Source organism: Quercus lobata, chromosome 3, assembly GCF_001633185.2.
Source record: "Quercus lobata isolate SW786 chromosome 3, ValleyOak3.0 Primary Assembly, whole genome shotgun sequence".
NCBI classification, from domain to species: domain Eukaryota; kingdom Viridiplantae; phylum Streptophyta; class Magnoliopsida; order Fagales; family Fagaceae; genus Quercus; species Quercus lobata.
Genome location: NC_044906.1, coordinates 33415248 through 33437886, shown reverse-complemented (window position 1 = coordinate 33437886; position 22639 = coordinate 33415248). Strand labels below are relative to the sequence as shown.

General features: G+C 32.5%; 1 protein-coding gene across 2 annotated transcripts; it reads right to left on the bottom strand.

Annotated features, from left to right (window-relative positions):
- Positions 1–2660: 2660 nt before the first annotated feature.
- On the bottom strand, positions 2661–17202 carry LOC115981522 (probable UDP-N-acetylglucosamine--peptide N-acetylglucosaminyltransferase SEC). 2 transcript variants are annotated; one of them, XM_031103721.1, is made up of 28 exons: positions 16903–17202; positions 15871–16019; positions 15678–15776; positions 15517–15567; positions 12867–12983; positions 12631–12687; positions 11876–11995; positions 11464–11526; positions 11291–11369; positions 10804–10913; positions 10647–10700; positions 10460–10527; positions 10018–10120; positions 8938–9140; positions 8048–8144; positions 6937–7008; positions 6755–6831; positions 6544–6660; positions 6371–6455; positions 6115–6282; positions 5111–5221; positions 4936–5022; positions 4682–4809; positions 4499–4581; positions 4192–4297; positions 3942–4088; positions 3258–3378; positions 2661–3171 (listed from the first exon to the last, which is right to left on the bottom strand). In XM_031103721.1, the coding sequence occupies exons 1-28, from the start codon at positions 17000–17002 to the stop codon at positions 3058–3060; spliced, it is 2886 nt and encodes a 961-aa protein (XP_030959581.1). In that variant the 5' UTR covers positions 17003–17202; the 3' UTR covers positions 2661–3057. The 2 variants fall into 2 exon arrangements, with proteins under 2 accessions (XP_030959581.1, XP_030959582.1); XM_031103722.1 differs by lacking the exons at positions 12631–12687; positions 12867–12983; positions 15517–15567; ... (1 more) ...; positions 15871–16019; positions 16903–17202 and adding an exon at positions 12060–12093 and having other exon boundaries at positions 2927–3171.
- Between the last annotated feature and the right edge of the window lie 5437 nt (positions 17203–22639).

The window sequence follows — 22639 nt, the reverse complement described above, 5'->3', positions numbered from 1 at the left end:
CTACCACCTTCATAAGAGCCTTGATGGGACAAGTATCCTTGGAGAATGCCTAGAAACGTACAAGTGGAGGGCCAAGATGCATAGAAAATGGCTATAAAAGGAAAGGAACCCACTTAAAAAAGGGAATGAACATTTTTCAAATACTACTAGAACAAGAAAGAGAATAGTGTAGCACATTGAGTGTAAAACTTGGATTACAATTACATAAAAGAAACTGGTGCTCGGACTTACCCGAGGAGGTTGCTACTCCCAATTGTTGTCTAAATTACGTTCACCTGATATTTTAGGCTCTTTGGCTTTTGACTTAGACATAGGATAGAATTGCACTTGGTTAAACTTCTCACTCTCTATACAAATTTTGTTGTTTTGGCCTAATTAAAAGGCAAGGTACCATTGATCTAAGTGGGCTTGTGCCTTTATTTTTTGAGCACTTACAAATGTTATATTACTTGTTGAACTATTGTAATATTCGCATCAACTTGTGCAAAAGTTTTTGTCTATTTTAACATAAGAACACATCCTTTTTATTTTACCCAATTACATTTCTTTATCAATTTACATAGCAATAGTAATAATTTAGCTTTGTTTAATTTTTAATTTTTTTTATTTTACACAAATTTGGCTAATATGATGTAGGTGAATTTTAGGGTTAAATGTTAAAAAAAAAAAAAAAAAAAAAAAAAAAAAAACATCTTTTATACTATTTTGCATTAAGCTATGCAAGTGCTCTTAGTATGTATATAATTGATTTATTGTCTAATTGTCTCTTGAGTGGGGCATGTGTTGGAGTGCGGTAGTAATTATTAAAGAAAAAAAATTAGACTATTGAAGTCATTGGGAGTGAGGCAATATATTTACATCTTTTATACATTGAATTCTTAATAGAGTAGCACTTGTTTCACAAACAAAATTAAAGTATTAAGAAAAATTCGTAATGATATGCATACAACAAAAATAATGCAACAATAAAAATTAAATTTGAGTTGAATTTTAATCTTAATCGAGTAATGCTACAAGCACAATATTGGATGAATGATTGCTTAGTAATGTATATAGAAGAGATGTAACTTATAGTATTGATAATAAAACTATTATGTAACGAATTCAAAATATGAAAACTCAAAATGAAATTATAAATCTTTATGTATTTGCATTCATATTTTGTGATGTTGATATATTCAAGTTATTTTATTATTATTAAATTTTATATAATTTAAGTTTTTCAGTGATCACCCAAACAAAATTTCCTGGAGCCACCACACACATATACATGCGTGTACATGCGCGCGTGCGCGCACACACACACACACACACACACACACTAGAAAAGGTATTACATTTTAGCCAACTAAGTCCAAAATTCATCTATATCAGTGCATAAAGCTATGTAAAAATACATGGTTACTCCAATAACTATGTAAATTTATACTATCATTATTAATTTTACATTTTATTTTTTTTTCTTTACATATCTTGGTAACGAATGAATAGAGTAGATGGTGATTGTTGTCTGTGATGGAAGATAAACAATTATTTTAATAAAATGTATTATAAAATAGATAATTTGATATGCAATGTAAAAAAAAAAAAAATTGTAAAATAAATTTTTATGCTAAAATAGATAGAATTTTTTACATGAGCATGGTAAATGCTCTTATACCTCTTATACCCAAAATGATCGATTTTAGGAAATTACATGTACATGTTTCTAAGTTTTCTTGTTTTCTCGAGTTTAGGCTCGTTTCTTGGATTTTTCATTCCTGTGACCCTTCCAATTGAAGCTCTTAGTTTTAAAAACCCCAACTCACATATATGGGTGGCCAGCGTTTTACTAATAAAATTTTCATAATTTCATGGTATCATTCTCAATTATGGCTCTATTGTTGGCCCAGTGCATAGTACTAGTTTAAACGAGTTTTAAATACCTAAATAGTACTAGTTTAACATTTGCTTTGATCAGATAGTTAAGTTTTTTTTTTTTTTTTTGGTCGAACTCGATAAATCATTTTCAAGCTTGTTCTACCTAAATATTTTTGTATGAAAATTCTGGGATTCACCTTACCTTATTTGGCCAATATTACATCAACTAAAAGCAAATGAGTCAGCCCCTTCAATTACCTTTCTAGCCTTAAATCCATTTCTTTTGTTCCCTAAATTTTCTTGCTTAAGAAAATTTCCTAGTTAGAAAGAATATACTAATTATTTATACAAAGGGATAAATTTGGATGTCAATAGTTTCTCATTTCTTATCTAATGTCTTGTTGAAATGATATTGGCTTTAAACAAACAATGAATCGCCTCATTTTACTCCGCACATGAAAGTTTAGGCATTAATGTGGCGGATATATCAGCATTTTGTTGAGATGCATCCACCACATTAATGTCACTAGGCAGATTTTCTCCCTAAAGTTTCTACTTATGATAAAGGTATCTTAGCTTTGCAAGTTACCATTGCTTTTTCCCTTTTCTCGTAAATTAAACACAACAAAACATTACAGCCCTACGACTTGGACTGAACTTAGGTTTCTCCATTTAATAAGTTTACAAAATTAAAACCTTAAGTTCTGACAATGAAAAAACCTACCTTCTTCGGAGAAATGGCAATATTATTTTGGTTTGAATAATAATTAATACTTGACGGATGCAGAGACAGAACAGACTAGCAAGAAAATGATAGTAATCCCAAATACAAGGTTTGGAAAGGGGAATGTAACATACCATTACTATACTCTCCACAAATAATTAAGTACTCAACAAATAGTGAGGTACTTGGCTCTTGGAAAAATTTTAACTCTCTCTCTCTCTCTGGCCTTCATCTACTATTTTTCTTTTTTAATTGGAAAAAACATAAGGCTTGTTCCACCTCTTTCCTCATTCATTTGCTTGGCTCCAAACTAAAAATGAAATTTGTAGAAAGAGAGCATAGTGGTATTAAGCAATTACCTACTTTCCATTGCCTGAAAACCCATCACAATGGGATCATTTGTATAAAACATAAATCCCATAACTTCTGGTGTTCTCTGGTTTCTATCTACAATCCCATCTCTCAACCTGTTCCTACCTATCATAAGGGAATTCCCTATCATTTTCAGTGACTTTGAAATGCTGAGGACGCTGGCCTGAGCAATGCAAGTTCCACATTTTGAAATACGCCCTTTCTAGATTCCTCACCTAAAATAGTTTTAAGAACACATTATTAAGAATCCATGTATATAGGCAACAAACAAATAATTTAAAACTGAATTATTTAAGTGTACCCAGCGTATAGTGTCAAAAAGTGGGCAAGTCATTCGCACTGCCTTGAGCTTGTCAGTAAGGGCCTGAAGCTTTAGAGGATTCAATGCCAAAGATACCGCCTTCTCCTCATACTCCTTCATGCTGTACCACATGACACATACATCAGAAGAAAGATAATTGCCATGCATAACTTACTTTTTAAAAGAAGCTCAGTATATAGAAAATTCAAACAAGCAAGCAGATCAGAAAGTGACCAAGACAAATGGCCAATAATACACTAAGTGCAAGGGATCAAACTGCCAACCAACTAACCAGGACAGCAAGGGGACAGAATTTTACCAAGCACTAAGGTGAATCAATCATATGCAACTTTAGCTTGTCATATATTGAAGAATAAATAACAAGGAATCTGGAAGACTAAATTTTACTTATTACTATTGACCACAGCATTCTTCCACCTAACTCTCAACATTGAAAATGAAGCAGGGGAGTGTTAACCGAGATGCTCAATGACACAACACTATCAAGTATCAACCACGTCATGTCCACATAACTTTTTAAAATGAAGTAGGGGAGTTTTAACCATCATGGCATTCCAACAAGACTTTTGAAACATTCCACCTCAATTGTGAAGTGTTTAATATAGATTTTGCCCACCTAATACATGATGTCTATGTGCTATGTAAATATAATTTAATGCATACCTGCTGACAATCATCTCCTCCCCAAGTCCAGTGGCAAGGCAAAGTGACCCAGCAACCCTAGTAGCCATTTTCTCATGAGGCAAGGTCACCATTGGCAAACCAGCCCACAGGATATCAGTACCAGTGGTATGCGCATTGCATAAAGGCCTAAACAGAAATTTAACTTCAAATTATTCAAGGAACAAAGAAACAAAACTAATTTAACTTTTAAGAACAGAATCAAAAGGAATAAAGAAGGGAATAACATTACGTGTCTAGAAATAAATCAGCTAAACCACTTCGTCTTATATGTTCACTTTTCATAGCAACATCTGTGAAAATAATTTGGTCTGGTTGCACCCCCTGTGCAACAGCATCTGAATAAAGTCATCAGTCATTAGTAAGGGCCCCCAACAGATGACATTCAACAGAACACACCAGATGTACTTCATAGAGATAGGGACAAATGAGATTAAAGAGTGATAAGGGGTGTGCTAAATTTGTGTAGCAGGATATAAATTACAGAAGCGCAGCAGTATGCAAGAAGCATGTGAAAATAAAATTCAGGTACCACATACATTTGCGAAATTTCATTTCGCCTGCAGCTGGGAACCTGAGAAGCCAAAGTGCACTGTTGGGTACACGTTTTAGGATATTGCACCTAGAGGAAGGGGAAGGAAAAAAAAAAAAGAATAGTTAGACACCAAACTGCAAACAACTACACACTGAAACATGAACTAAAAGGTTTTTCCTGATATTACCAAGTGTTTACGATTTCAGGATCCATTTTATACAACTGATTGAAGCATGCAAATATAAATTTATTTTCAGGCAGACCGTAATCTGATCGCTTGTGCGGGCAGTTTGAATCCAGCACATCCTGATTTTTCTGAGCACAAAACAATCAATGAAAAAAAGAGACTCAGGTTCCTTGCATCACTGCACAGGTAAAATATACTACAAAGCAAAGAACATAATAGAAAGTTTGCTATATTGTAATCTCAGAGAGACTGACCTGTTTATAGTCATTTACAAAGTAGCAATGAGGAAGATGGACAAGCTTTTCAGAATAAATATGCGAGAAACATAGAGGAGAAACAAACTGAAAGCAAAGAGACAGCATATCAGACATGTAACATAGAAAAGACTAAGTAAATTATCTAATAATGAGATTGTGGACCATTTCCCACCTCATCAGTGATCAAGTAATCTATGTAAGTCGCCCCTGTGGTCCCAGGGAACCCCATGTATGAAACTTGAATAGGTGCAGGCTGCATAGCAAATATTTCATTTCTGGCTCCCTGCATAGTGACAACCATCACGGTATTTTAAAGCCAGAATTTCAAACTTAAAGATGATTTTTAGTTTTTCCTACTAGGGAAAGAGAGTATAATTTGATCATCAATACAAGCAGGATTGCAAAATGACATAAAAGCAGAAACATCTACTTGAGACCAGGCATAAATTTAAACCTCATCTATGTCACTTTTCTTAAGGAAAATAAAATGAATGTGGAATTTCCCATATATATAGACTATTGTGACCTATCTTGATTGATATTCCCATGAAGCCTCAAATAAGGATAAATAAATAAATAATAAGAGAAAATAATAAGATACAAGTAGCAAAAAGGAAATTTTATTTAACTTTAGAGGTCAAATTGTATTTTTACTATTGGTCCATTGAAATTTATTTTAAATCTCATTAGCTGATTGGGCTATTAGTGTTTTATTTTAATTTCGCAGCTTTATTTTTGTAATTCAAGTAACTTAATGTTAGGGTTGGGTCTTAGTAGTCTATACAAGTGCATAATTGTAATCCAATGGGGACAGCTTATGATCGATGAAAAAAAAAAACACCTATGATCACTATGATCACTTGGTGCTGATTCCAGGTTACCTATGAGATGATTCGTAGGTTTTCTATTCCCACTTGACGCTGACTCCAATGGGATAGTTTATGATTGATGAATAAGAAAACTTTGCTTGCTTGGTGCTGATTTCAGTTTACCTAAGCACTAATTCCTAGGTCTATTTCACTTTTCCATCTGTTTCCCACAAAATCCTTTGGAACTTTTTTTTTTTTTTTTTTTTTCTCTTGGTTGCTACAACCAGCCATTAAGGTTAACCACTTTTTTTTGGCTACATCTGGAGGGAAAAAAATTGAATGCTTCAGAAGATAATTTAAAATATACCTTGGTATAACCATTAAGGTTGACAAGGACATGAATCTTATCCTCGTTTATCATCTTGGCAATCATATCCGATGTCATGGCTGAGACATCGACAAAGTGCTCAGTTTCAGACTGAGTACGCTGTCTCCACTCAGTACCATCATTTGGACTCAAGGCATAACAAAACACCTATGAAGGACTTGTTAGTTGCTGCAAGGTATGAAAAAAAGAAAACCCAGACAGCATTACATAATGAGAAATAAAAAAATATACAAACCTCAACATTTTTTCTGTTGTGCATGCCAAATACAGATCCCATTAGGTGTGACAGAGGGTGATTACCAAAGTCACTGCTCACGTATCTGGACACCAATAAAGATTCTGATAAGAAAAGATGTATGACACATGGAATTTGCACACGGCTGTGCACACAAACATCTTAAAACATACCCAACCCTTAGTCTCTCATTTCCACCATCACGCTTAATACGATTTAGGGCTGGATGGTTGAAAGGAGGAAGTGCAAACCGAGATGCAATTAAGGAGCAGTGCGCTGCATATTTACGGCTGGAAGAGGGAATACAAAATAATAATGAATAAATGAATGAAATTCTTGAGTCCATTCCTGTTAACAACAACATTGGGATGATACTGGTGATACCTAATTTCAAGTGCAAGCAGTGGGTCAATGGGATATGCTATTGCATGAAAAGGCTGCACACTAGGAAGAACAGACATCTGAAAAGAGAATGTCATTGAATCATTAACTCTGATCAACTAAATTAACTAAAGACAATAAAATCCATAAAAAACAAAAAGTACACAGGACAGATTGGTTCGGACATTGATCTGCCTCCTAATAATCCCTTCAACTTCAGCAAACATTCTATCACGATCCTCCCAACTGCAGACGCACTGGAACCAATAAAATAAAATTACCTTAGTTTTGGCATTACAAATATATGATTATAATTAAACCTGGGCAAATTTATTGATTAGGTTGGCTTTCATAAGCCAACATGGCACAAAAAATCACAATGAAAGCAGGAAACATATTTCTGTTTGAAGAACTGGAGCATCTTTTACATCTAGTCAATGTAACACACACAACACTTTCATATGGCATAATAATATGTATGAAACATTGGAACACGAACTCATGAAGGCAAATCTGTGACCATAAAACACCAAACTATTGCCAATAACATGAAAGAATAGAAGAAACAAACACCATTTCAGTAAGTCCAACAAACAGTAAGACCATATTAGCCTTTAATCACTAAGAGTGATAACAAATCATCGATCAACCAAGAAAACATGCATGTGCACATGTTCAAATTATAATGTTTCAAAAGGCTATATATATATATATATATATATATATATATAGGATTGGGGTTCAAGTTACACCTGGTGAGAAAAACAAAAGGTGAAGTTAATATATTTTTAGAACTATTATTAAACCATCCAAGCAACTTCCAAAGCTTGAAATGACTGTTTTAACAGTTTGATCATGTATTATTTCATATATAAAACTCTCTTTTATTTTTTGCTTAGTTATGCAAAATTAATTGATAATGAAGAGTACCTTATGTTCCCAATGATGAACACAAAGTAGCATAAAAAATACAAAAATGTCAAGTGGAAGATCTAAGACAATCTTGGAACTCTAAAATGGAAGACAATGTGTAAACCCCAAACCAATTCCTTCCACACAATCCACATCAACCAAGCCGGCACCAAGTTCCAAACATATGACCCATGTTTCCCAAACCAATTTCTCCAACCAAATAATAAAGTTGCAAGTTGCAACTGTCCCCAGCATAAGCAACATCCCAAGGGGATTAAGCGCATTTATACAAACCATTTAATTTTCTTTCAGCAGTTACTCTATGCAATCTAAACAAAAGTCATCACAACAACCATGCAACATGATTATCAATTTTGATAATACCTGTAATGAATGAAGAAGGTTACAAGTAGCTTCAGGAAAGTCAGGTCGGAGGAGCAATGCTTGCCTATAGCTCTTTATAGCAGCCTCTACATGTCCACTGCATCATATATAAATCAAATAATTAGTGTCACATCACAACTGCACTGATTCAATTTCACAGTCAGTGCAACTGAGTATCACCATTCTTGCTTTTCCCAACCAAAAAGGCATTAAATTTTGACTGGGTTTATCATATAATTAATAGCTGGTAGTGCATATCTAATGGTTCGTTAAAAGAACAAACAAGGATGAAACTCTGCACAAGAGTGAAACTGTCCTTCAGGAATGTTATCTCTTCAGTCATATATGAACTCCTCGGAAACTACTTCATGCTATCGTATGTATCTAAAGAGAAACTTATTAATAAACTTTAGGTATTTAAAAATATATATGGGTTTGAAGAAAAAAGATAAGGCCTTCACAAACTCAAGTAAACAACATTGTGATGCTCATTGTTCAGGTTACAATGTCTCTGTGACAATACTGAAAGATCTTTAAAAGAAAAAAATGTAAGAGCCAAGTAACTGATACAGCAAAGGAAGAAAATAAACCCAAACGGTGTAATACCTTTTCCTATGTATTGAATGTAAGTTTTTAGTAACACCACGTCACCACCATTTGGGAAAAAATTAATTGAACAACTAAATGTCAAGGAGGTAAGCCTCCAAGAAGGTCAGAACTTTATATTGGAAGTATCCACCAAGCCCCACATAACTAAGTAAACCTACTACTCACTGCCAATCCCATATGCTGAAATCTCCATTGAGATTCTCAAAGTGGTATTGGCAATGCTATTTGGGATACTGAAAATGCATAAGTAGAGAACAGAGTAAAAAACAGAGGAACTACACCTGTCTTTATATGCCGAAGCCAAATTTGCATGGGCCTCAGCCATAGTTGGTCGGATTGAGACTGCATGCACATAGTCTTGTATTGCTTCATTTACTCTACCAATCTCCTTGTAAGTGTTTCCCCTATTGACAAGTGCATCAGCTGCCATTGGATCAATGCGGAGAACCTCATTGTAGCAAGATATAGCATCTGCACAATTTCCCTGCAATTGAACACACATGATAAACAAGTTGGAATTGCAGAAAGGAAAAGAAATTCAGCAGAGTGACAAGATGGACTGTAGTGCAGATATCCCCATTCCTCTAATAGCTTCTCACTTGGCTTTCTATTCATCTTAGATTTTTCTTTTCTTTTTTTTTTTTCTTTTTTTTTTTTTTTTTTTTTTTTTTTAATTACAACATAGGGAACCTTTCTAAGAAGAGCCCTATAAACTCTCTTCTAGCTAGGAAAACCTATAGGCAACTGACCCCACCTGCCAGAATCAGTTTCTAGGTAATACAGGGGCATTCACCCTTAGCTGAGTAATTTATGCCCTCACTTTACAGGTCACTCTAAAACTACAAACCATCTTCAAGAGATCCATCTCCTACTTGACAAAAAATGATTCAGACTTGGGAGATCAAGTGGCTAGTTGTGGCAATCAACATGAGTTTGCAGATATAATTTGGTACCCTAGTCAATGCAAAGCAGTCTATCGTATCGACAATCATGTCTCCACAAACACATATGGGAATAGTCTATACAATTTAACCTCATTCCACCCCATATATTTACTCAAACTGGGCTCTATCAGAACCTTAGGTTAAGCAATAAGCATTTACCTACTTCAAATCTACCATATATTATCCATCCTAATCAGTTTGCATTTTATTTCTGTTCTTAATGTTATTAACTTGAGTCTTTGATGGTTATGTGTTTCTCTTGTATGATTCCTATATATATCCATGCAAGATTAAATCTCTTTTCTATGGTTTGTCTAATGAAGTTTCTCATTAGAAATAACAAGAAAAAGGGAAGAAATTCATTTCTGTAGCACTGCAAGAATTACATATCAAGCTTCATACTCTGGCCATAACTACCTGTTGCTTATATATTATGGCAAGATTGTTAAGAGGGGCCGACAATCCAGTTGTTGCATTCAACGTTGCCTTGTAATACGTAGCAGCAGCAGCCACCATGTTCCTGCATATTAAAAAATGACTATTGAGAAAACCTTAGTGTTGATCGCCATAAAATCCTAAAATCAGTTGTTATGGTATTCGTTTATGAGCAAGACTTAGGTACACTACTTAGGTGTTGTTCCTTAAGTTCCCCTTTTAAGATTCTACCATGCAGATTTTTTCTCATGAAATGAAAGTATATTTTTTAATTAAGTAGCCACATGACTGAATCTTAAGAGGGGAACTTAAGATACGGCACCTAAGGTATTGCACCTAAGTTTTTTCCTTCATTTATACATTACCAGGAACCCAATTTATTGACACTAATACAAACATTTGTGAAGAGATTAGTATCACATACCACTCCATATAAATATTCCCAAGGTTGGTAAGTGCTTCTGGATGGTTTGACTGTAATCCAAGGCATTGCTAAACAAAGCGATAAAAAAATTGAGTGAAAATGGCAACAACACACACACACAACAACAACCAAAAAAAAAAAACTGTTCATGATAAAACCCAGAAGGCAACAGGAGATACGAGCATACATTGTAGCATAGGATTGCTTCATCCACTCTACCAATGTCCTTCAGAGCATTACCCTTCAAGAGTTAAATAAATTGAATGATAGTTAACAAAATTTTAACAAAAGTTGTGAAAAAATTCAGAGTCCACATTAAAAATTTGACATAAATGAGAACCAACCAAATTATTATAAGCCTCCAAAAATCTTTGATCACATGAAATCGCTTGCTTATAATGGAGGATTGCCAAATCCAGTTGGCCTTGCTCATAATAAATACTTGCCAAATTACCTGCATCATATGACACAATTTATTATCTGCTCCAGCTATTTCACTAAAACACAAAATAAATAAACAGCACAGGGATAGAGGAGGGAAGGAGGCAGGCTGTTCATTTATCAGAATACAAAAACATATTATCACACATTAATGTATGCTTATCAGAGCACCAAGCAACATCCAAGACCTAATATGACAACCAGACATGGGGATATAAGAAAGGGATGGATGCAACTATGAAGTCTCATATGTAACAAAACTAGAGGCAGAAAAAAAAAAAAACATCTACATGACACCACCATCATAACACAATCTGTTGGTCAAGTAATGAGAATAATTTACAAATGCAAGAATACAACTATACAACTACATAATACAAAAGAACTCACCAAGAGCCACTGCAAAATTAGGTCGAGTCTGAAGAGCACGCTGATAACACACAATTGCCTCTTGAGGCATTCCTAAAGCCTGTAAACGGCAAAAAAAAATCTTGTTTTTCTCCAATACCAGTGCAGGCATTTGCAGCTACCCAACCTTACTGGCAGAAGACATCACAGCTTACCTTATACACATTCCCAAGGTTTAGATAGGCATCTGGAAAGGTCGGTTTGTGTTTCACAGCTTCCTGAAATTCAATTATAACCAAAGAAAAGGAGGAAATGTTAGGAGGAAAAAATTATATATATATATATATATATACACACACATATATATTCTCAAAATTATCCAACTCATTTGTATGGATCTTCTCCTAAGAGAACTGATGAGCAAAAACAAAACAAGGCGGTGGCACATTGATGCAGGGAGCATTAAAACCAAAATCTTAAATGAAGTTGGTTCTAATGCTCCCTGTAAATCTTAAATGAATTTGGTTTTAATGCTCACAGCATCACACGTTTTAGGTAGACAACTAATGTCATACTCCAAGTCAAAGCAAAGATATCAATGCTAATCAGAAACAAGATCAAGCATACCTTATAATATTGAAGGGCCCTGTTAAGATCTCCAGACTCCATAAAAAGAGCAGCAAGATTTGACCACGCAATAGCAAATGTTGGCTGTATTTGCAGAGCCTCAAGGTAGCAGCTGTATGCCTGCACAAAATGTTAGATTCTGACAATTTGCAGTCTTGGAGATGGAAGTTACAACAAGACCAACCATCATCTGAGCCCTGGCCTGTAGATGACAACTTGATGTCTGTATTGAACTGTGAATTCCAATACAGTTCGATACATGAATTATTTCCATCAGTAACTTTACTGGAGAAAGGAGAGACAGTATAAAAATCTAAATATGGAAGAAGTCCTTCCAGGAGACTACAGAAGAAACCATTAGTACTTAGACAACACATAGGGAAGACGAGGAAAGTTTGGGCCAGGTGTGCATCAACTCAAACTGAGTAAGTTGATGAATCACTTCCAGTGTCACCATAAAAAACAGATAGTTCATCAATATCCTAAATTCTTTATCTCATCTAATATAGCACGGCAGTTGAAGAAGACATAACCTAGACTGATGCTGCAAAGTACAAAAGCCCATAGCTCAAAAATCTAAACTTCTTTTCTCGTATTAATCAGGGACAAGCCATAAAGAGGTGCACTTTCCCCTTATATGGGTGGCAGGTGGTTTTGTATAAAGAGATGGTAGGATCTTGAACATAGGTTTTTATAGCAAGTATAGTAGGATCTAAAACAAAACACTGCATTTACATTTCATTTTTCAGACTTACTTCTTGCACCAATCCCTGTGCTTTCATTATATTCCCAAGATTGCTATGAGCATCTACCTGCATGCCAAATGGCACATTGAGGTTAATATCCAAATTTCACCAAAACCAGAATGTCATGCCCCATTTGGTTGCTGAAAAGGCAAGGCATGATAAAAATATTGGTAATTGATATTTCAAAAACTAAAGAGGGGCTCAAATTTATAGGGGGGTGAAAACAAAACAAGATAAAAAATTACTAGGAGAGGGTTAAGTGCAAGTGCTTGGCGACAACATTGTGCCGCCTCATTTAGTCTTCCTTTTAGCATATACGCACTACCCAAGTTCGACCAAGCATCACAGAAATTAGGTCGCAGCTGCAGACAGGTAAGCACAAATAGAAATCAATTAACCACCAAAACTGGATGCCAACATACAAGACAAGGACAGTACAGAAATAGGAGCAAGATATATAAAGATGTGCATTATATAAAAGATCAGATTAGAACTAGTTATAGAAAATGCATAGTCTATATCAAGACTTTCTTAAAAAGAACTGAAATCTTAGCACCATACATTTAGAAGAGGAAGAGAGCAAGATAATTTACTAAAGAATCATCTTACATTTTCTATAACCAAATTAATGCATTAAAATCATTACTTTTACAGGCTATAAGATATGTAAAAAATTTGGGTTAACTTACTAATTCAAAACTGTTGTGACACAGAGATAAGTTAGGGCTATTTCTAATTGGTTTTTTTTTTGGGGGGGGGGGGGGGGAGAAGGAGCTAGATGGTCAGCTTATGCATGCTCCTCTAGACAAAGGTCAGCATAGAAATGTTTCCCCTTCCACTATAATATGACAAATTGAAAAATCACATAGAGCTCTTTCTTTATGAGGCATATCATATTTCTTGAAGTATGCTTGTGAACCTTTTTTCGGATAATTAAAAGAAATTTCATTGAAAAAAAAAATTACAAATACAAGACTTTCACATGATGGGAAATCACAGTCAAATGCAAGTATCTAGAAACTCAAGGAATTAACACTAGGGAATGATGCATAAAATAACCATCTACAACACAATAACCTGTTGATAAGAGACAGTGAAGAATAATTGCAAATTGTAGTGTTCTCATGGCCATGAGAACACTATCCTGACATCAAGTAACACAATAGCAATCACCTTTCAAAAGACATACACTAGTGCAGTTCTTTTGGGAGGATAGAATCCTCAGTTTTGACATAATAGTCTCCTCTCTCCACATTTAGGCTATGTTTGACTAAAAGAATGAATGAAAGAGAATTTATTTTCTCACCAATGTTTTTTAAACAACCAACCACCAAAATGGAGGCAGCTTTCCTTACCCACATAACTCACAAAGAAGTTTTTGTGGAAAAATACATGAAATAGCCTAAAGAATTACAATTGAAAAAATATCTACATATAAAGCAACTCTATGAAGGATGGAACAGGTAGTGCTAGCAATTTATTTCGTTGAAAAAGTATCTAGAAGGTGAAAGCTCCTTTGAAGGTCGCTTTTTTTCCACTTGGAAAGCTGCTAACAGAAAGATTCTCACACTGGATAATATGAAGAGGAGGAATATTAGTATTTTCAACAAGTGTTGTATGTGTAAGAGTGATGGTGAATCAGTTTGTCACCTACTCCATTGTTCTTATGCCTATAACTTATGGACGTTCGTATTCAGCTTGTTTGGAGTATCCTGGGTTATGCCTAATTGGTTCGTTGAATTGTTGGGTTGTTGGCATGGAGGCGTTTGGTGTCATACTGCATATTCTATCTGGGGGGCTATCCCTCATTGTATTGCATGGACTATATGGAGGGAGCAGAACAATTGGATTTTTGAAGGGGAGGAGTGGTCTATCATTGAGTTGGGCATCTTCATCTTATCTTTGTTTAAGTGGATAACTGTGTTGAGTGGTCTTTCTATATCTTCTTTGTTTGACTTTTTAGATTTATGTAGTTTTGTATAATGCCTTGTTTCCCATTGTACACTCCCTGTGTACCTGGGTAACTGCTTTCTTTGTTGTAACCATTTAAAAAAAAAAAAAAATTCAGTGAAGTTTTTATTTACCGATCAAAAAAAAAAAAAAAGGATGGAACAGAGTTACTAAGACCCAATATAAAAGACCACTCGTAAAGAGAACTAATAAAGCATGCTTGCAATTGAGATGATGTGCACCCCACATCCTCAAAAGTGTGTCAATTACATTATGAGCTCATTGGCAATAGGCCAATAGTTCTTTATCTTTTTTTCTTTTTTTATCCTCTCCCCTTACGCTTACTCATTTTATGAAACTAATAGCTTCTAAATTAATTTTATTATTTCGATATATTGTATGCCTTCCAACATATGTTTTTTTATCTTTTAAACAAAAAATTAGCAATAATATGAATTCCAAATATTTCTTTATAGATCAATTAATTAAATTATGAACACCACATCATATACTAAATTTTCAAGAATTGATGTATCATCATGTCCATATCATGTAGCATACGTAACCCATATCCATATTGCTGCTTCCTAGTTTAGGGGGAGGGGGGAAGATTTTTCTCACTTAAATGACAAAAATGATGAGATGGTAATATGACATGAAACACATAGCAAGCCTAAAGGTGACTTCCAGGCTCTATGCATACATTCCAAATAGGAAACTACACAACAATTGAATAAACATGTGGTAAACATATACTAAGAAAGTCCTAATGCAGGAATTCAGGCATGCATTTCGGAAATCAATCAAGAAATAACAAAACCAGCACAAAACGTTTAGTACATACCAAAATAAATAAATAAAATACAAGAATGTAAACTTCAAGGTCATATTGAGGAGAAGTATAATGTCCAAATAAGAAAATGGGTTGACAGAGTGTACACAAACCTCAATGGCAATCAAATAGTAACGAATTGCAACTTCAAAATTGCCCTTTTCCTGCATCCGTAGGAAGGAAAAGAAAACCCTCTATGAGTACTTGAATTTATTACAACAGCAAAAGATATTTACATCAACAAATCAGCTTCAACATAGGAGCAATTATCCACCTTCCATGCATTTGCCATGTTACCATAACACTCGGCAAAATGCGGCTCAATTCGAAGAGCTTCCTCGTTCTTTGCAATACACATATCATAATCATGCAACTGCAACAAAGAGAATAGAAACATATGCCTAAATATTAGCCAGTCACTAAAGACATACACAACATGGTATCAACCGCTTCAACAACCACATTACCTGATAATAGATTGCACCCAAGAGTAGAAGATTATCGGTGCGCAATGGATTCCTCTCATAAACACTAGAGCAAAGCTCTAGTGCCTGCTTATAGTTTCCACCATTGTACAAACGATGAGCACGCAAAAAGTGCGAGTCCTCATCAACAACTACACAATCGAAATAATTGCATCCATTAGCCACAACCAAATGCTTTATCAAAATTATCAGCAATCTTAGGACACAAAAACTTTCACAACTTGCTAATATGGCAGGTTTTGATTCAAGCTACATCATTTTCACATGGGCCACCAGTCTTTTTATCTACCAATCAAAACAGACCACAACAGTTGTGAAAAATTGTCATTAATTTATAAACAAAACTACGATCACAACCAATTTCACAATCCGCTGTAGTGATCGACCGTGAGTGGTGGGCAAAAAGTGCCGGGTCCATGTATATGGTAGTGGGCAGACAATGTCCACCACTCACAGTCGACCACTTCAGCATGCTGTGAAATTGGGTGTAAAATAGGATGTCACCAGATTTATTATTAATTTATTGCAAGCAAAATTATAAATCCCAATCCAAACAGCTTATCAATCAGCCATTTCTCAAATACAACAATCAACTCTACTCCTACATAAATAATAAATAAAAAATAAAAATAAAAATCCCCTCTTTCTTATTGATGGAACAGTAGCCCCAGCCCAAAAGTGGGGTCCACAGCCCAAAAGCATTCAGATACAAAATTATATAAGTCACTAGAAATAATTCTTATTTTTTATTTTTTTGGGTCATCAAGATTAACATTTTGCAATGAACCAAATATTAAAAGCAGTTCTATAATCATAATACCCACTGTGTGTACTGCCCAAATATGTGTGCGATCAAGTACCACAAATTTTGAATTTAAAAAAATAAAAATAAACAAGTAGAGGGATCAGTTTCTTCAAGCAGTGAAATTATTCTTATTTTTTAAATGTATAATATAAAAATGCAAATTTAAAATAAATAAAAAATTTAAAAAAAAAAAAAAAAAAAAAAAGAACCTTCGTGAGAATCATGAGGCTTGTAGGGGGCGAGGCTGAGCGAGGAGGGCTCGGCCTTCACCTTAAACTGCTCGTCGCGATCGGTGCGCACCGAGATCATGTCGATCAGTCAAGATCGAATCGGACGGAGGAGAATCGACACTGTAAAAACCTGAGAAGCAGAGGATTAAAGCGAAGAAGAAGAAGAAGGGTGCTCGGACAAAAAAAAAACACCTAATAAAACCACTTTAAAACTGGTTTAAGATTTGGGTTTTTTTTGTGCGCGAGAGTGTTTCATTCTTCTGAGAGACTGAGAGTTTTTCGTTGCAGTGTGAGTTTAAATAAGGTGGGGCGCCTGGGATGGAGGCTTCTGGACCGTTTAGATCAGCGGTGGAGATGCTTCTGTTAGGTGTGTCGGAGATTCGGTTATTACTGACACGTATCTAGAGATGGTACCTTTGTTAGTGTTGAGCTGTATGTATCATATTTCTCCTCAATTCATATCGTATTCCAAGTTTCATATTCTCTATATTTGGTAGGACCTTCTCAAAAAAAATATATATTATTTGGTAGGATGTTTCACTATATTCTTACCTATATATCCATACAATAAAAAGAAAAGAAAAGTTAACTTATACATGATATCTCGATAGTTTTGTAGCTTAATCGGTGTGTATATATATATATATATATATATATAAATGAGTAAAGTATATATTTGGTCTCTATCCTATACACCATATTTTAATTTAGTCTTTAACTTTTTAATTGTGTCAATTTAATCATTAACCTTTCAGTACCATGTTTATTTAGTCCTTACTATTATTTTTTGAATGAAATTTGATGACACATCTAAGGCAAAAATAAAAAATTAGCTTTTGTTAATGTGACAATACACTAAATTTTTTTTTAACCGTTTGCTATGTCATTAATTTTCATTCAAGATGTAACAACTGTGACTAAATTGATATAACACTAAATTGTTAGGGATCAAACTAACACAATTGAAAGATTAGAGATCAAATTGAAATATGTTATAAATGATAGGGACCAAATATGTAATTTACCCTATATATATCTGAAAATTACTTAGGTACTCCCTCCTCTCACATTTATAATAGACCCCACCATGAATTTAATGAGTGGACCTTAACGTGAATGTGAGAAGTAGGAGTATCATTCACCATGCTTTAAGAATACTTAAGAATTACTCCATATATCCAAATTCCTTTTTTTTTTTTTTTTTTTTAAAGAGAGATCATATATCCAAATTCAAATCCCCATTCTATAGAAATTGTCAACTTGTCAGAAATTGAAGAAAAAATAATAATATAAGATATGTACTTTTATGATTTACTTTCTCTTTTTCAGTAAGGAGTAAACAAATCACCATGCACCCTTGGTGCGATAGTTACTCCACGAGTATAATACTTGCGGGGTGTGAGGGGCAAGAGGCAGGGTTCAAGTCTCCAGAAGAAAGTTTCACACATATATACACTTAGATTAGGTTAGAGTAAAAATTTTATCTTATATTAAAAAAAATAAGAGAGTAAACAACTATAGAATGTGATTTAAAAAAAAAAAAAAATGATGTTTACCATTAGAAGAAAGGTAGGGGTGACAAAATTGAACATGACTCGTGAACCCGACACGAAATTAGTAGGTTATGGGTTGAGGTTTAATGGGTTCGTGTCATATTCAGGTTGACACGACTAACCTGTTTAATAAATAGGTTGGGTTAATGTTCAACATATGAAACCTGTTTGACCCGTTTAACCTATTTAATTAAATGATGTTTTACTAATATACCCTTCAAACCCTAAGTATATAAACTTATGAGTTACTGCGTTTTTTTTTTTTTTTTCCCCTTTACATATTGTGATTGATTATTTGCGATATTGAGATATGCTTTTACTTTTGAATGATTATTTATAATGCAGTTACTCGTTAGTTTTGAATTTTATGTTAAAAATATTTATTTACTTGTTTTTTTATAAATATATATATATTTTTTAATTTTAATAAAATCTAATAAACAGGTCAATACAACTGGCTTGTATAATAAATGGGTTGTGTTAGGGTTGAAGAATCTTGACCCATTTAATAAACATGTCAGGTTAGTGTTGACCCATATAGTCGGATACTCATGAGTTGACATGACACGAACCCAACACACAAACACGAATTGCCACCCCTATTAGAAAGAGTGTTTAAACGAATTAATTTTTATTGGCTAATTTATTTAAAAATTGATTGTTTTTCTCTTTAATTATAAAATTTGATAATTATAGTAATGGACTAATAGGCATTATCATGGTTGTATTTATAAGATAAGATTAATGAAAAACATAATTTCCATTACTAAAATTATCACATAGTAATGCCTATTGGTGAAAAATGTCATTAGGAAAATCATGCTTTTGTTCTTTAGCATAATAGCATAATTATGGGTTCTTTAGCATTATCTTATTATCTATATCATATCATCATATAGTATATAATAAAAATTGAGCTTAGAAGTCGTGATTGCACCAAGTGGCTTCACCAATTGTAGAAATTTTTTTAAATTTAAAAAAAATATATATAATTTTTTCTCCTATAATTTCTAAGTTGATAAAAATCTTAATTTGATTACAATCCAAATTCTTCATTTAATCCATTTAATCCTTATTTTTTAAGTGTAATGTATTATAATTCAAATTCTCCATCCTATTTGTACGTATAGTATATTATAAAAAATAATTTTTTTAAAAAAGTAGTTTTAACAAAACATGCAACTTATATTAAAAAATAAGTGTTTTAACAAAAATAAGTGTTGTAGCTGAATTGACATCTCCTCATGCACAAAGTGCTTAGGGGTCTAAGGGGAAAGGGTTCGACCGGTTAGCAGTATATTATAATTATCTCTAAAAAAAAAAACAAAATGTAAAATTTTAAAGAGAGATTAAATTTAGTTGGTTTTCCTCTTTGAAAAGTAAATTTAGTTGGTTGGTGCCATACAACTACAACTTACAATTATGTCTATCTAAATATTATCAACAAAGCCTAAAATGATAGGATAGAAAAAAAAAAAAAATCCAAAGTATAAAATATTAAAATGTGTATTAGTGCATGTAGAAGTATAGCTAATCCCATGAATTATTAAAATAAAAAAAACTACTTTCATTGGAAGCGGGAAGCAATTAATAATAAATTTGCTATCTTTTTTTTTTTTTCAAATTTATTTTGTTTAAATTTATTTATTTATTGGATAAATATCAAATTTTTGGATAACCAAAAAAAAAAGCTAATAACATTAACAACTTGATCTTTACCATATATTAGGGAAAAATATTGTAATTAACGTTAACAACTTGATTTTTATGTTTTTTTTTTTTTGATAGGTTGATTTTTATGGTATTTGATTTTAAATAAATTCCTTTTTTTTTTTTTTGGCTTATAACAACTTCTACACAATTTAAAATTATTGTTTTAAATAGAAACAACTTCTTATCAACTTTTTTTTTCTTTGGTTGAAGTTTACCATGGTTGAAATTTTGTTTGTTGGATAAATATAGGAATGATTATGAATAGCAGTTTACCTACAATTGTGTCTATCTAAATATTATCAACAAAACCTAAAATAATAGGATAGAAAAAAAAAATCCAAAGCATAAAATATTAAAATGTTTAGTTGTGTATGTAGAAGTATAGCTAATCCCATAAATTAAAAATATATATATATATATATATATATATATATATAAACACTTTCATTGGGAGGATATACACACGAGAGGAATTAATAATAAATTTGTTTTCTACTCTTTTTCAAATATATTTTGTTTTAATTTATTTATTTTTTGGATAAATATCAAAATTTTGTATAACAAAAAGAAAAAAAGAAAAGGCCTAATAACATTAATAGCTTGATATTTACCGTATATTAGAGGAAAAAAAATTGTTATTAACGTTAACAACTTGATTTTTATGGTATTTGATTTTAAATAAATTCCTTTTTTTTTTGTGCTTATAACAACTTCTTCACAATTTAAAATTATTATTTTAAATAGAAACAACTTCTTATCAACTTTTTTTTTTTTTTTGGGTTAAAGTTTACCATAGTTGAAATTTTGTTTGTTGGATAAATATAGGAATGATTATGGATAATAGTTTTTTTATACTGTGACTCTCATCTTTAGATTTTCAGGCCACTATAAATAATAAAGCCAGATTCATGGTTTTTTTCATTAATATTTGTCCAAGTTTCTATCATTTTTTAGGGTTATTTGTTATTTGTTTTTCACTCAAATTTAGTCCCTCTTTGCTTCAAAAAATAAATTCCCAATTTTTTTTAAATTATTATTCATGTTGTTTTTTATTATATTTTTCCAAGGAGTTTCCTTGAAGTTTCAAAGCACTTGATCAAAAGTTTTTCTCAAAAAAATTTCTTGAAGTTTATATTTACACATTTTGTTTTGATAGGGTGAAATTTGGTGCCTCCTTCCTGACTTTCAAAGACAAAAATTCAATTTTTACATAAGTTTATCTACTTTTATTTTTTAATGTTTAGTTATTCGGATTGTTCATAATTCTTAACTATTACATTGAGGCTACCACTTAAATATGCTTTCATTTTTTTTTTTTTTTTAATTATTGAATTCAGGGTTTTTCATTTAAATATGCACTTGAGTTTTAATTATGCAAACTCCCTTTATATTTTTCAGATATCTCCTTTTATATTAGTTGCATAGTTATTTACCATATTCCATTCAATTAATTTTGAACTTATATATGATTTTTATTTATTTATAAAAACTCAATCTAACACAATATGCATTTATTATATAACATAAAGTAAAAGGTTACTTTTTTTTTTTTTTTTAAAATAGAGCAAAAGATTAATTTATTTTTATTATCTATTTAATTTTAATTAATATAAAAATTATTATTCTTTATTTTCATTAATTTACATATGATTCTTAATAAAGCCGTGCATCGCACGGGCCTAATACTGGTACTAGTATATATATAAAACTGAAACCTTTGACCTCTCCACAATTTTTCACATTAGCATTACTTAAATAAATAAATAAACAAAAATTATGATTTTACTATAAAACCGGATTTTACTATAAATAAAATTATGATCATACACTTATACTATACTACTGCATATAGAGTCAAATTTGAATAAACAAGTTATTTGATGGCTTTGGACTTGCGTATTTGGACTATAGTTAGCCACGATATATATCTTCACGGTTGTTTAATCCAAAATCATCTATATATATAACTCTCTTCAATTATTGAACAAATACTTGCACATATATGCATACACTAAATCTTGATAAACTCGAATTAAAAAATGAAAAAAAAAAAAAAAGAAGTAGTAGTAGTATGATAGGACTCTTTTAACCTAAGTTAGTATAAATTGATTAGTGTATTTTATGATTCTATCAAAATAGTCAGTTGAATTTGGATTTAGAGTTTACACTCTTCCAGCAAAACTATATAGCTATGAAATTCTTAAATGTGCTTTGTAGTCACAATTAAGTGAGATGATGTACAATAAGTATTAAATTTGCAATTTGTTTTATTGCAATTGTGTTTACACTGTGTTTGGGGTTTCAGTTCTTTTTGTTTCCCTATCTTTTTCATATACCAAGATTATGGCTTCTCCAATTTTCAGTAAAAAATTTTTGGTTACTTTTATGGTTAACAACTTAACATGCATGTACACACACACACACACATATATATATTATTGAAAATATAA